Source organism: Chrysochloris asiatica, unplaced genomic scaffold, assembly GCF_000296735.1.
Source record: "Chrysochloris asiatica unplaced genomic scaffold, ChrAsi1.0 scaffold00552, whole genome shotgun sequence".
Lineage (NCBI taxonomy): Eukaryota > Metazoa > Chordata > Mammalia > Afrosoricida > Chrysochloridae > Chrysochloris > Chrysochloris asiatica.
Genome location: NW_006409070.1, coordinates 115,960 through 132,100, shown reverse-complemented (window position 1 = coordinate 132,100; position 16,141 = coordinate 115,960). Strand labels below are relative to the sequence as shown.

General features: G+C 38.1%; 1 protein-coding gene across 1 annotated transcript in view; it reads right to left on the bottom strand.

The window, feature by feature from the left end:
* Positions 1–16,141, bottom strand: part of LOC102842734 (ankyrin repeat and sterile alpha motif domain-containing protein 1B-like) — a 214,680-nt gene that overhangs the window by 157,556 nt on the left and 40,983 nt on the right. The window contains exon 5 of the mRNA XM_006877665.1: positions 3,236–3,311. Coding sequence (XP_006877727.1) covers positions 3,236–3,311 — 76 coding nt within the window. The remainder of the gene's footprint in view (positions 1–3,235; positions 3,312–16,141) is intronic.

Sequence of the window (16,141 nt, the reverse complement as noted above, 5' to 3'; positions counted from 1 at the left end):
AAAAAAAAAAACTGCCGCTTAGTCTATGTACAGATTCCACATGAGTACAATTAAGTGTCTGGAATTTGCATCCTGGTAATGTTATCCGTAGTTTGTTGTGATCCACAAAGTCAAATGTGTTTGCACAAAAATGAAGCTTCTTAGAGATTATCAAACATCTTAAAGCAATGAGTTGCTGGACCTGGGAGGTCAAGACTATACTCTCAGGGTACACCATGATCAACTGTCACAACAGTCCACAAAGACAATGTTCTATATTCTACTTTGATGAATAGAGACTAGGATCTTAAAAAACTCATTAGTGGCCATCTATGGTACAACTATTGATCTCTCCATGTGAAGAAGAAAGAACAGTGATGGAAATTTGAAGATGCTTGGAGTCAACTAATCCAGTGAACCAAAGGACCATGTGAACATCAGTCATCATGACTCGGTGACCCGAAGAACTAGATGATTAGATGGTGCCTGGCTACCACTACCAACTGCACTGAAAGGAATCACATTACAAGATTCCAGATAGTGTGGGAGAAAATATGGAACAATACTGAAAATTATATTTTAAAAAAAAGGACTGGATTTGCTGATCAGAAAGAAGCTGAAGGAACCCAAGACTATGGCCCTCAACTACCCATCAAAACTGAAAATGAACTCACCCTTGTGGACCAATTTTCAGCCAAGTGATATAAATAGGTATATAGAGGGGACAACACTAGTAAGCTATCCTCACCGCGAAAAGGTCAACCATTCAAGATCAAAAGGGCAACATTTACCTAAGTGCAAAGTTGATAAGGGATAGGAAAGAAGGTAGAATATAAACAAGAATCACAGGGAAGAAGAGAGATAACTGTTGTTACATGGAGGGGATTACAAACACTGAGATGAAACAAAGTATAATTTGTTGAATTTAAAACTGATAATCTTCTCTATAAACCCTCACTCAATTCACAATAAAAAGTTTTTGGTTTAAAAAAAAAATGCCTTTGCATTGTCAATAAGTCACAAATAAACACTTACCTGGTATGCTCTGCTTTCACCCAAGATCCATCTGACATTAGCAATGATAATGCTCATTTCACATCCTCTTCTGAATCTGACTTAACTTTCTGACAAGTTACTGTCCATGTGCTGCTGCAACTGTTTTGCTATTTGATGTACTTTTTGAATTATTGCCTGCAAATTTTACTTCTATGGGATATTAATGGTATTGTTCAATAACTTCCACATTCTGTTGAATCACTTTATTTGCAATGTGCACAAACGTGGATCTTCTCCAAATAGTTGGTCAGACACTTGTCTTGCAAATTTCTTGTTATAAATGAGTGAACACTTGCAAATGTTGCATATGTTCATTAAAATAACAATTCCTGGAGCTTTGTTTTTTGCCTATGCCTTCAGTGCAACTCAGATTTCTTCTTTGAATACTGTCAGTTATTGATCATATGCTATTCCTGAAATTGGTGAACATCAGCCAATATTTTTCAGTACAATGATTCTGTATCGTCCTTACATCTTCTTTTGATGCTTCCTGTATCATTAAATTTTTTGCCCATAGAATTCTTCAATATTGTAACCCAAGCCTTGCTCTTTTTCTTCAGTTCTTTGAGCTTGAGAAATGTTTTAAACATGTTCTTCCCTTTTGATTTTCTAACTTCAAGGTTTTTTTGTTTTGGTTTGTTTTTTCACATTGCATTATGATATCTTCCTTTGTCTTTGCAGGCCTCCCTTTGAAATCTCCTATTTAGCTCTTTTTATCATTTCTTCCACACACTTCAACTACTGTACTTTAAAGAGTAAGTTTCTCAGTCTCTTCTCTCTTTCTCATGTTTTTAATCAGTGTTGCTTTCATCCTATATGACATTTTTGATGTCATTCAATAACACATTTGGTCTTTGGTCATTAGTGTTTGATGTGTCAAATCGATTCTTGACATGGTCTCTAAATTCAGGTGGGATATACTAGGCTCTCATGGAACTGTTTTGTCTTCAACTTCAATTGCATACGAGCAATTGATGATCTGTCCCCCAGTCAGCCCCAGCCTTATTCTGACTGATGATATTGAACTTCTCCATCACCTTTCTACAGATGTTGATTAGATTACTGTATACTTCATCCAATGAGGTCCACATGTGCACTTGCCATTTATGTTGTTGAAAATAGATATTTCCAATGAATAAATCTCTGGTCTTAAAAAATACTATCATGAAATAGCTGGCATAATTTTTTGTCAATATGACCAAGGTCCTATTTCCAACAACTGACTCTTGTTTCTTTTCCACCTTTTTTTTTGCACTCTAATCACATGTAATTTTATCTGTGTATCTTAAATGCATGTTTGATCAATTTCAGATTATAGAAATTGATAAAAATCTTCAATTTCATTACCTTTAGCCTTAATGATAGGTGAGTACATTTGAACAACAGTCTTATTAACTGATCTTCCTTACAGGCATACCAATATCACTCTGTTAGTGACAGTGATATACTCCAAGGTAGATCTTAAAAAGTGACTTTTGGCAATGACTGCAGTATCATTCCTGTTCATCATTCCTGGCATAGCCGATCATATGTTTGTCCAACTGAAAATGGTCAGTATCAGTTCATTTCTGCTTATTAATGCCTATTATATCAATCTTGAGGAGTTTCATTTCTTTTTTAAACAAGCTTCAATTTTCCTAGACTCACACTTCATACATTCTACATTCCATTTACTAACAGAAGTTTACAGCTGCTACTTTTCATTTTGAGTAATGCCCCATCACCAAATGAAGGTTCCAAAGGTTTTATTCCATCTACTTTGAGGAGACAGCTCTTCATCAGTTGTATTTTGACTGTCCTCCAACCTAATGGGTTCATCTTCCAGCACTGTATCAGACAAGGTTCTGCTGCTGTGCACAAGGATTTTGCAGGCCAATTTTTTAAAGAAGCTGATCATCAGGTCCTTCCTAGTCTGTCTTAGTCTGAACGCTCTGCTGAAACCTGGGGCCCTGATGATATTTGAAATGCCGGTGGCATAGCTTCCAATAAGCAAACCACCACAGTACAATTAACAGACAAACTAACGACCACAATATACACTAACACATGAGTGTTGGCATAATATGAATACATAGCTTCAATTTGGATGGAAGACAAGAAGTGAGATTTGTGAAGAAAACTGTGTCATTCTCCTTTGCTTATCCTGAACTCGAGACAATGCTTGACAGGATAATCTCAATGGAGAATCAGGATATATTACCTGTTTCTAAAAGAACACGCACAACATCCACCTTCCCAAACAAGGCTGCTTCGTGAAGTGCACTCCCCTTTTCTGTCTGGAAAAAAAAGAGAAAGAAAGAAAGAAGAGAAACACAGTGGCATTAGGAAGGCTTGCAGGTTAACAATCTCTCTACTCAGTATTACTAGAAATATTCAGTCATCTCAGCATTCCCTGAGAGAGAAGTAGTGTAGAATCAAGGAGAGATTATACTTATAAAATCCAAAGGCTTTTTGTACTCTGGATTAGGTGACAAGATAAGGTTCCTTGGTGGTATAAGCAGTTTGTAATAGGTTGTTAGGGATAAAACACAGGCGGTAGTTTGTACCCACCCAACAGTGTCCTTACAATTTACTTCCATATAGATTGCTATTGTTGTTAGTCCTGTCAAGTCAGTTCCGAATCATAGTGACCTATATAGGGTTTACAAAGAGTGGCTGGTGAGCTTGAACCACTGACCTTACAATTCAAACCAACCTTGCAGTCCAGCACATTAACCCACAGTGCTACACCAGGACTCCAAACAGATTTGAGCCAAGAGAACCCTATGGGGCAGTTCTACTTTGTAACACATAAGGGCACCATGAGTCAGAGTTAACTGGAAGGCAACAAACTTGGCTTGATTTTATTTTTTTTTTTCAAGATGCCAAGATAGTTCAGAGGTGTTCTGAAGTATGAAAATGTAATCCTGGACCTCTAGCATTTGCATTTTATTGGAGTGACAAGTGCAGAAATAAATATTTATGATAAATGAATTCAACACAACTTCGTGTAGCTTACAAAATCCAGAAGATCTGCTCCTTATCCACTCTGCTCCTCTCTAGACCTCGAAACTCATTCTCCAGGCATACTGAACATCTTCATTAGATGTTCAAATGAAGGGTTTCAAAGGTTGGGCAACTCTACCTGGCAGGATCAAACTCCTAGGATTATTGATCTCACCATCACCTACACCACTAGTACATCACCTGGAGAGCTTGATAAAATCCAGATTGCTGGGCCCATCCCTAAATTTCTGACTCTGTTCAGGATGAGGACTCAGAGTTTCTATTTCTAACAAGGTCCTAAATGCTGCTAAGAGTCTAGAGATAACACTTTGAGACCGACTGTTGTATATTGCATGCCAAATCTCAGCTTAAATATCATTTCATTTAAGAAATTATCCCTAGTTACTCCTGAAGTCCAGCACTTTTCCTTGGTGTTCCACATCAATCTACAATCCCCTCATCATAGCGTTCATAACACCCTCGTTCATTTTCACGTGCTTATCTAGTTCTCTGAATAAACTGTGAGTTCAGTGAAAATGTAGACCACATCTATTTTTTCACTACTCTGACTCCAATGTCGAGCATTAGAGATGTTCAAGGGTTATTTTGAGGACAAAGGGATGGAGCACAGGAGTGTGGAAAAGGAGGAGACCATACCGAATGTGTGTACTACAGGGAAAGATTATTTCTTCCCTGAGGGAATATAAAAAAAGATTTCCAAGAGGAAGTTTTCAGAGCTATATTGTTTTTTGGTTTGTTCTGCATTTTTTTCCCTTAAGAATCTAACAACTGTTTAGAAAATCTGTAGTATTTGTGTGTGCTATAAAAATGAATACTGTTAGTGTTAATGTGGCAATTTTATCCCCCGGCATGGTGCTGCAGGTTAATGTGCTGGGCTGCAAGTTGAAACTGCAAGGTTGGCATTTCAAGCTCACCAGCCACTCCTTGGAAACCCTATACAGATCCACTATGAGTCAGAACTGACTGTACTGCACTTAACAACAATAACAGCAATGCGCTAAAAAGGGATGAAATTGCCCAAGATAGCGCAAACTCTGTTGTTGTTAGATGCCATCAAGTCATACTCATAGAGATCGTATGCACAACAGAACAAAGCACTGCCTACTTCTGTACCATACTCATAATTGTTTTTATGTCTGAGCCTAACAAACCTGTACTGAAAGCAGTACAGCCAGCATGTTCCCTAGAAATGAGGATGGTAAGACTTCATCTCTTGTACTTTTAACGTGCATATTCTATGTTTTGTTAAATGCTGTGGAGTCGGTTCCAATTCATAGCGACTCTGTACAGGGTTTCAGAGGAGCATCTGGTGAGTGTGAGCAGTCCAGTGCTTTGCCTACAGTGCCATACCAGGAGTCCAAAAAGAACAAACACCCAAATAGCAGCTTGAACCCTACATCCTCAGATTCAAAGTCTGATGGGCTACCTGAGCCCTTAGTACTGTCTTACTATACCTTATAAAAACAATGAAAAAACAGATCGTCTACCATAAGTAAACAATTTTCCTGAAGGCAGTGAATGTAGAATGCCTGAGTTCCAGTGGCATCTTAACTTTTAGTAGCTATGAGAGCAAGTTATGTAATATCTCTGAGAATTTATATAGTCCTCAAATTAAAAAAAAAACAAAACACATATTGATTGGAGGCATTACATAAGACAAGCATACAACCAAAACCAAACCGTCGAGCCAATTTTTCTCATGGTGAGGCTCTGTGACTGAGTGGACTATTCCACAGCGTTTCTGAGACTGTAATTCTTAAGAAAGCAGACTTTATCTTTCTCCTGCAGGCAAAGTGGCTAGTGAGTTCAAACCACCAACATGTGGGTAAGCAGCCCAATGCTGAACCCACTGTACCACCAATGGTACCCTTACATAAAAAATGTAGTTGTTTTTAAGTGCCACACAGTCTGTTCCAACCCACAGCGACCCTGTATAGGGTTTCCGAGGAGCAGCTGGTGAGCTGGGACTGCAGGCTTTGCAGTTAAAAGAGACTTTTCAGTCCAGCGCATTAACTCACAGCGCCACACCAGGACTCCTAAATAGATAATGTTGTCATGGTTGTTAAGTACCGTGGAGTCGGTTCCAACTCATAGTAACCCTACACAGGGTTTCCGAGACTGCAAATTTTTATGGGAGCAGAAAGCCTCATCTTTCTCCCATGGAACAACTAGTAGTTTTGAACTGCCGACCTTGAAGCTAGCAGCCTGATTCATAACCACTAAGATAAATAAACATCGTATTAACCTATAAAGATTTCAGCTCAAAGACTAAAGTGCGCCTGACCCAAGCCATGGTATTTTCAATAACTTCATTTGCATGCGAAAGTTGGACAGTGAATAAGGAAGACCGTAGAAGAATTGATGCTTTTGAGTTATGGTGTTGGAGGAGAATATTGGAAGTGCCATGGGCTGCCAAAAGAACCAGCAGATCCATTTTGGAAGACATGCAGCCAGAGCGCTCCTTGGAGGCCAAGATGGCCAAACTTTGTCTCTCATACTTCGGACATATTGTCAGGAGGGACCGGTCACTGGAGAAGGATATCATGTTTGGTAAGGTGGAGGGTCATAGAAAAAGAGGAAGACCCCCACCAAGATGGACTGGCAAAGTGGCAGCATAGATGGACTCTAGTGTGGGAGCAATTGTGAGGTTGGCCCAGGATCGGGCAGTCTTTCATTCTGCTGTGCATAAGGTTGCTATGGGTTGGTACCAACTCGATAGTACCTACCAACAACAACATAAAGTAATGACAAGCAGTATCATTATTATGACTATTTAAAAGCATCTGGGAAACCTTATTGAAATAACAATTTCATTAATGCTAATAATTTAAAACTGTGCACACATATATTTTAATGTTCATATTTTTCAATTACAAGTTTTTGTTGTTAAGTGCCATTGAGTCAGTTCCAATTAATAGCAGGGGTGGGGAATGTCTGGGCCACAAGCTGTATATTGTTGTTACGTGCTGTAGAGTCGGTTCCAACCCATAGTGTCCCTGTACAGGGTTTCTGAGGCTGTAAATCTTTACAGGAGCAGAAAGCCTCATCTTTCCCCCATGGAACAGCTGGTAGTTTCGAACTGCTGACCCTGAGGTTAGCAGCCTGATTCGTAACCACTATACTACCAGAGCTCCTTTACAAGCTATATAAGGCCCTCAAAACCATTCAGTCTGGCCCTGCCAGAGGAACTGCAGTTCCAACCAACACAATTAGGAGTGAGCTGATTAAATGTTTGACCAAAATAGGAGACTCATTTTTAAGGTGAAATCACTGTATGGTCTGCAAATGATTCTACAAATTTTGGCAGAAAAAGATTCTCTACCCCTGCTGGTAGGGTTTCTAAGGAGCAGCTGGTGGTTTTGAACCGCCAGTCTTCAAAGTCTAGTGCTGATCCTACAGAACCATACCAGGAGTCCTTAAAATACACCCTTATATTTTGTCCCAAGATATAAATGCTAAATGATAAACAGAAACTAGTGCTTTCATACAATACCTATGAAGAAACAAGATCATTGAACAAAATTAGAAAATGATAGTAGATGATTAATTTAAACCTATAAAACAATGAATTAATTTTTTTGAATCCAAAGTTGATGTAATTAACTACTTCAGTAAAAGAGAATGTTGTTGTTGTTGAGTGCCATAGAGTCGGTTCCAACCCACAGCAACCCTGTATATGATTTCCGAGGAGTAGCTGGTGAGCTTGAACCACCACCCTTAAAGTTCGAACAGCTTTTCAGTGTGGCGCATTAACCCCTAGCGCCTCGCCAGGACTCTTAGAAGAGTATGAGAACTGTCAAAATGGAGTAGATTGTTCTCATTATTTTAAGGTAAACACGGATACCAGGAACTATTAACTACTGTTATCACAGTATTATCACAAATAATGTAAGATTTAAATATTTATTATTTCCTCTAACTAGAAGCTGTGTTCCTTATTCTCATCAAATTAGAACCATTTTTCACATGAGTCAATTTCTTCATTTTCTTGGAATTTGTCTTTCAAATTACTCTTATTTGCCAAACAACAACTATGCAGTTGGTAATCTAAAAACACCAGAGGTATCCAGTAACCAGGCAGAAAACACTCATAACATCTCAGTACCTATCAGGGGAAAACACAAAAAACTCTGAACACAATTAGTGAGGCAAACAGCTGAGTAAGAAGAATCTAAACTAATATCCATCACTGATTTGCTGAAGAAAGCAAAAGTAAAAGCATTTCTCTCAAGTAACTGGAAATGTCTATTCAAGTCAAAGGAAGCTTGGTGGCTCCAAAGGATAAGTACAGGACTGCAAACCACAAGGTCAGCAGCTCGAGCCCATCAGTCACTCCACGGGGAAAAGCTCCTGCAAAACTTTTAAAAGCCTAGGAAACCTTATACAGGGTAGCTATGAGTTGGAACCTACTCAAGGGCACTTAACAAAAACATTCAATTCAAGCCTCTTCAAAGGTAAGAATGACAAGATAAGTAGTAAAAAAGGGGGAAAAAGAAAATAAAATATGTTCTGGTAACTCCAATAAGAAAGACAGGACGTAGATCTGGCCCAGCTAATTTACAGCATAAAGCAGAGCTTCCCCAACTGACATGCAAAACTATGATTGACAAATAAAAGCTTATTGCTAACCGCTGCATGGTACTGGGATGGGTATTTCCTTGTTATGCAGCAGTCCTGTAGCAATAGCTTGCTAGTTACAGTGTTGTTCATTTAAAGGTGTAGAAGCTAAAAGCAAAAAGTAGAAACAGAGAACATGTATGCCAAGCCCAGAGGACACAGCCAGAACCTGGCTTAAAAGCAAGTTTAAAATCATAGTACCCTATATTCTTATATATTGTCATTAGCGTGTTTCTTTAGTTTAGTGTGAAACCAATCTTGCATTGTTAACTCCTTCATTACAAACAGTCAATTTGTCCTTTAAAAACTTGCACAGGTAAGCACTGATGGCTCCAGACCTGTGTCATTTATCTTGGTCAAACACAGTTCTGAAGAAGAAAGGACTTCAAAGGACATACTGAAGAATATCCGAAAGAATGACTGAAATCAGTGAACTCCCCTGGTTTTCTCTGCAACCAGACTACAAAAACCCCTATGCTGCCCAACTTTATAAGAAGCATCAGTTACATACTGTGTACTGTGAAGTGTATGATTGACTAATAAATCTCTAACTTTGTTTTCACTTTCTTTCTAATCTTAAAGAATTCTTCAACATTTCACCAGGAAGGGACAAAAGAAAAAGAAACACAAGCTGAGAGGAAAGGGGATAAATAAATAAACAGGCTTAATTCTTGAGCAACTCCTATAGATAACAGTGAGGCATGGCACATTGTTAAATGCAGTTGAATAGCAGGCATTCAAAGTTTTTGCAGTGAAGTAAGCAAACACCAGAGAAATAAGGAAAAACTGAGAGAATGGTGGCACAGAGCACAAAAGAAAGAAAAGTTTTTAAAAATGAAGACAGTTGATAAAAGAAGATATTCAAATGACCAATAAGCACTTGAAAAATGTTCAACATCAGTAGTCATTCTTAGGTGCCATTAAGTTGATTCCAACCCACTTCTGCACCATCCTCACAATCACTACCATGCTTGAAATCATTGTTGCAACCACTGTGTCAATACATCACGTTGAGGCTCTACCTCTTTTTCACTGCTTCAGAGACTGGTCCCTTCTAACAATATGTCCAAAAAATGTGAGCTGAAGTCTCACCATCCTGGTGTCTACACAGCATTTTGGTTATGCTTCTTCTAAGACAGATCTGTTTATTCTTCTGACAGTCAGTATTATGTTCAACATTCTTCACTAACACTATCACTGAAATGCATTGATTTCTTTTCTTTACTCTTCCTTACTCATTTTTTCAGATTTTACATGCATACAAAGCTATGGCTCTCATGGGCTTGTTCTCACTTTCTTCAACTTCAGTTTGAATTTGCATATGAGCAATTGATGATCTGTTCCACAATCAACCCTGGGCCTTGTTTGGCTGATGACATGGAACTTTCCATCTTCTCTTTCCACAGATGTAGTCAATTTGATTTCTGTGTATTCCATCTGGCAAGGTCCACGTGTATAATCATCTCTTATGCTGTCTAAAGAAGGTATTTGAAATGAACAAATCATTAATTTTGCAAAATTCTATCATACGATCACCAGTATCATTTCTATCACCAAGGCCACATTTTCCAAATACTGATCCTTCCTCTTTGCTTCCAACCTTTGCATTCCAATCACCAGTAATGATCAATACATCTTGATTGCATGTTTGATCAATTTCAGATTGAAGGTGTTGGTAGAATTCTTCTATTTCATCCTCACTGGCTTTAGTGGTTGATATGGAAATTTAAATAATAGTGGCATTAAATGGTCTTCACTGTAGGCACATGGGTATTGTCCTATCACAGACAGCATTGTACCTCAGGACTGATCTGGATATGTTCTTTTTGATGATGAATGCAACACCATTCCTCTTCAATTTGTCATTCCCAGCATTGTAAACCATGTGGTTGTCAGATAAAAATGGCCAATACCAGTCCATTTCAGCTCACTAATGCCTAAGATATCGATGTTTATGCGTTCCATTTCATTTTTTACAATTTCTAATTTTCCTAGATTCATACTTCGTACATTCCGTGTTCCAGTTACTAATGTGTCTTTACAGCTGTTTTTCATTTTGAGTCATGTCATCAGTTGCTCTAAAGAAAATGAAAACAAGTCCATGAAAGCCAAAATATGATCTTGAATGTATCTCACCTGAATTTAGAGATCATCAGAAGAACAGATTTGATACATTAAACACTAAAGACCAAATACCAGAAGAGTTGTGGGGTAACATGAAGAAAAGCATAAAGGAAAAAAATCAAAAAGTCATTAAGAAGACAAGAACGAAGGAAAACATCAAAATGGATGTCATAAGAGACACTGAAACTTGCTCTGCAGCACAGAGATGCTAAAGCAAATGAAAGAAATGAGGAGGTGCAAGAGCTTGCAAACCCTACACTGGGTCTGTATGATTCAGAAACAACTCGACAGCACTTCACAACAACAAAATATAAACACTGCCATTTTGAGGTGATATAAATTAAAAAGCATAGAATTCTTAGACAGAAGGGTTAGAGAGATGGAAACACTGCTTTCAGAAGTGTATAGACCTAGTTAGAAGTTATATCAAGAAACAATAACTTTACATTTTGATTGTTTTGTTTAGTAAAGGTTTCTATGATTTTGTAGCAATATATTTTTACTTACCCTTGTATTATGCTAGAGATTTAACTTGCACAAGACCTTTTTAAAGTGTTGAAGAACAAAGATGTCAGCTTGAGGACTAAGGTGCTCCTGACCCAAGCCATGGTATTTTCAATAACCTCATATGCATATGAAAACTGGACAGTGAATAAGGAAGACTGTAGAAGAATTGATGCTTTTGAATTATGGTGTTGGAGGAGAATATTGAAAGTGCCATTGGCTGCCAAAAGAACAAACATCTGTGCTGGAAGACATGCAGCCAGAGTCTCCCTGGAGGCCAGGATGACCAAACTTGATCTCTCATACTTCAGACATATTGTCAGGATGGACCAGTTACTGGAGAAGGATATCATGTTTGGTAAGGTGGAGGGTCAGAGAAAAAGAGGAAGATCCCCAACAAGATGCACTGGCAAAGTGGTAGCATCAATGGGCTCAAGTATGGCAACAATTGTGAGGTCGGCCCAGGACCGGGCAGTGTTTCATTCTGTTGCACATAAGGTCACTATGAGCCAGCAATGACTCAATGGCACCTAACAACAACAGTGTCTGTGTTTCTTATGAGTTCCTGTCAGTATAACTTGAAGAAATTTAAAATTCTGAGTCTGCAGGCATCATCACTACATAGTCATCCTAATTCAGGTTTGAGCTATAGAAATAATGGCTAATTTCAAGAAAACACGTCTTGTCAAATCAACCCTTGTTATCATTAAGTGCAGTCAATTAGATTCCAACTGATAATGACCCTGTATAGGGTTTCTGAGAAGCAGATGGTGAGTTTGAACTGCGAACCTTGCAATTCACACCAACGTTGAATTCGAGTGCTTATCCTATAATGTCACACTACATTCAACCCTACTTTCTTAGTATCTTAATATGACTGTCGTGTTGTTGTTGTTAAGTGCCTTTGAGTCAATTCTGACCCATAGCGACCTTGTATCAGGTTCCCAAGGAACAGCTGGTGGGTTTGAACCACTGACCTTGTAGTTCAAATTGACATTGCAGTGAAGTGCATAATCCTGCAATGCCATACCTGGACTGTCAGAGAGACTTTTAAAAGTAAACCTTTCTAAAATACCACAGCATATAATAGTGTACAGCTGTTGTTGTTGTTAAATGCCTTTGAGTCGGTTCCAACTCATAGTGACCCTGTATAGGGTTTCCAAGGAGTGGCTGATGGATTTGAAGACTTGACCATTCAGTTATAAGTATAGTGCTAATGTGACTTGAAATGATGGATACTCTACTTTTCTGACACTTTCACCCATAAATTGATTCTCTCTGTAGAAATGTTTTAAGACTAACTGATTTAGAAGTCATATAATACGAATTTCACCCAAACAGGAGTTAAACGCCGTTGCTAACTGCTTCAGATGTATGTTATCATTTTGAGCTGCTCAGAGAAAAATGAAGCAGGAAACAAAAATTGCTATAGAAAATATCCATATAAGTGCTGCACTTAAAATGTTTGCAATTATAAAGAAAAGACAAGCCCCTCCAAGTCCATCTCTACATATTAAAGATGCATAACTTCAATGTAATTTAAGTCTAAATGCATATTACTATAATTTATGAAAAATTATTACATTTAATATGGCTAATTCCCAACTGTGCAATTCAGTGAATATTAAATATATTTTAAGTTTAAGGCTACTAGCTGGTATCGTTCACTTTCAGTCTTTAAAAATATCAATAAACAGCTATTTCAAATTTAATACTAAAAATTTTATGGAAAACCTGATGGGGAATATTTGGAGTGAGTTAATTTTCATAGTGAGGGCTAATTTTCATGAAATAATAAAATTAAATAATTCCTTAAAAGAAAATGCAATGGGTCAAAAAAATTTTTTTTCCTATGAGCAAAGCAACATAACAAAAGGAAATCATCAAATAAGACTAACAGTATCTACGGGAAGGAACACTGTTGGCACAACAGCGAGGTGCTCAAATGCTAACTGAAAGTCTGTAGGTTTGAATCCACCAGGAGGCTCCATAGAAAAGACGCTATGTGATGAGTTTCCATAAAAAATACAGCTTAGCAAACCCTATGATGCAATGTTGTCACATGGAGTCACTATGAGCCATAATCATCAGCTCAACAGCAAACAACAGCAAATAAAAGTCATCTCATTAAAGATACATGGTGAAAATCTCATGTCAACTCTGAGCATTAGTGGAAAAGGTATCATAACACAAAAGGTTACCCACTCTGCTCAGGTACCCACTCTGATTAGGTGTTCACAGCTGTCTAAACATACTGAAACCCTTTCCTCTGATAGAAAAACAAAAACCCACCGTCATCAAGTTAATCACGACTCACAGCAACCTGGTATAAGCTTCTGAGTCTGTAAATCTCTATAGAAGCAGAAAGTCTCATCTTTCTACCATCGAGTGGCTGGTAAGTTTGAACTGCTGACCTTGCGGTTAACAATGCAGTGCTTAAAAAATCCACATCCTGACATGTGCAATGTAGACAATCCAGGGAATGATATGAAAAATGATGTAACACAACAGAAACCAACTGCAACCTTGAAAAGCACATACGCCATCTAATGGCATTCAAATTCAGCATCTTAAAACATTCTTCTAGGCAGCACACACATGCAGACTAAAGTAGTCCTAGAATTGAAAGTCTTACTGGACCTTCTTGGACGTGTTCAAAATATCCCTTCCGTCAACATCATCTCATGTTCTCCCTCTTCATATCCTTATTTCCCGCACTTAGATCTCCATACCACTTTGGGAATCAATTAAATCATGCATAGTTTTTTGTATTATCCACTAAATGGAGGGCAGAGATCATTTTAATTTTTATTCTCCAAAAGCACAAAGTAGTGTTTTGTGCAAAAATGTACAGATTTATAAAATCGAATATCAATTCTTTCCCTTTTGGTCATGTCATCACATGCCAAACATGAGATGCTTGTTTGGGATCAGAAAGCTACATCAAGTAGCTTTCTAATCCCAAACAGCCCTAGTGAAGGTCCATGCTTATAAATTAGTCTGCACAATCAAATGTATGGAGTCCTGGTGGCATAGTTGGCTACATATTGGGCTGTGAACCACAAGGTCAGCAGTTCTAGTCCACCAGCTGCTCCATGAGAGAAAGATGAGACTTTCTGCTCCCAGGAAGGTTTATAGCCTTGGAAACCCTATACAGGGTTTGAGTCAGAACTGACTCAAAGGTACATAAACAATACCACCACCACACAACCAAATTTAGATATATTCTAGAAATATTATGAAAGCATAAAACCCAGATTCCAGAGAATCAACACCTAGAAAATAAATATCTATCAATTAAACAAACTTCAAGCTGACTTTGTGGGACACATACAATAGAAAACATGTATCTACCTAATTTCAGTGCCCTTTAAAGGGAATTTCTTCTTTTCTTTTAACAGGGTTAGAAAAAAATATCCTTGTCTCTATTTTCAAGATTACCAAAATAGAATAAATAGAAATTATGCAAATGATATTACAAGTGTCTAAACAGGTAAATATTATAGGCAAAGTCCTAATGAAAAGTCTGATCCAGGCATCCAGCCAAAAACCTGGCATTGGAAGGCCTAAGATTTTTTTTTAATTCAAGGAACAAAAACTTGGAGACACAGGTTTCAACATCTGGAAAAGTTCCTAGGAAAAGTAACCCCACAACTGCACCCTAATTCCACCTGGAGTAATTATGTAGATTAATTGCAAAACGTGGTAATTAACATTCACACAATCTGAAATCCAGAGATAGAATCTGCTTTCCCACCCCTTGAATTTAGATTGGTTATTTTTTTAAATTTGTTTTGGCCAATTAAAGGTGGCAGGAGTGATGATGTGCTTGCTCCAAGCACACAATTCTGATCTCCCTCACTCCAAACAGTATTGCTGCCATTTGATTAAGCCCAAGCTGACCTGCTGGATTATGAATGAATACAGCAATCTCATAGTCACCAGAGACCAGATCCACCCAACCCCCAATGCAGAGCCACAGAAATTATTTACAACTGAGTTCAGATACATGAGACAGTCCAGAGAAGACCTACCCGTCTAAGTCAGACTATAATGACCAAAGATGAAATAAGTTGTGGGATGACATCAACATTATATTGGAAGGGAAAAAGGTCATTAAGAAGACAAGAAAGAAAATAAATAAATAAAATGGATGTCAGAAGAAACTCTGGAACTTGCTATCCTGTGTAGAGATGCTACAGTAAATGGAAGAAATGAGGAGATAAAAGAATTGAATAGAAAATTTCAAAGTGCTACTCAAACAAATAAAGTCAAGTATTATAATGAAATGTGAAAAGACCTAAAGTTAGAAAACCAAAAGGGAAGACAGCATTTTCCAAGCTGAAAGAACTGAAGAAAAAACTCTAGGCTTGATTTAATACTGAAGGAGTCTTTCAGCAAAATATTGAATGATACAGAAAGCTTCAAAAGAAGATAGAAGAAATACATAAAGTCACTGCACCAAAAAGAAATGTTCAACCATTTCAAAATGCAACATATGATCAAAAATCAATGGTATTGAGGAACAAACAAGATGGCGGATCGGGTAGACGTATAGCAGAGAGCTCCGCCAACAACAACACAGAATACCCGACCAAGCAGGTTCAGGGGATGGTCCCAGAACTCTGAACCACATAAAAAGGAATACTTAGAAGGTTGGAAGGCTCACAGCTGGAAGAATTTGTGGCAGAAGCAAGAAATCTATTGCTATCTAGTTCAGGATGCTTGGCTGCTCCAGGAGCCGCCATCTTGGGTGAGACCACGTGGGGAAAGATTCAGAGCAGCCACAGATGCCTGGAAGAACTGCTGAGATAGAGGTGTGGACATTTTTCTCTTTTGGTATCTGTTCATTGGT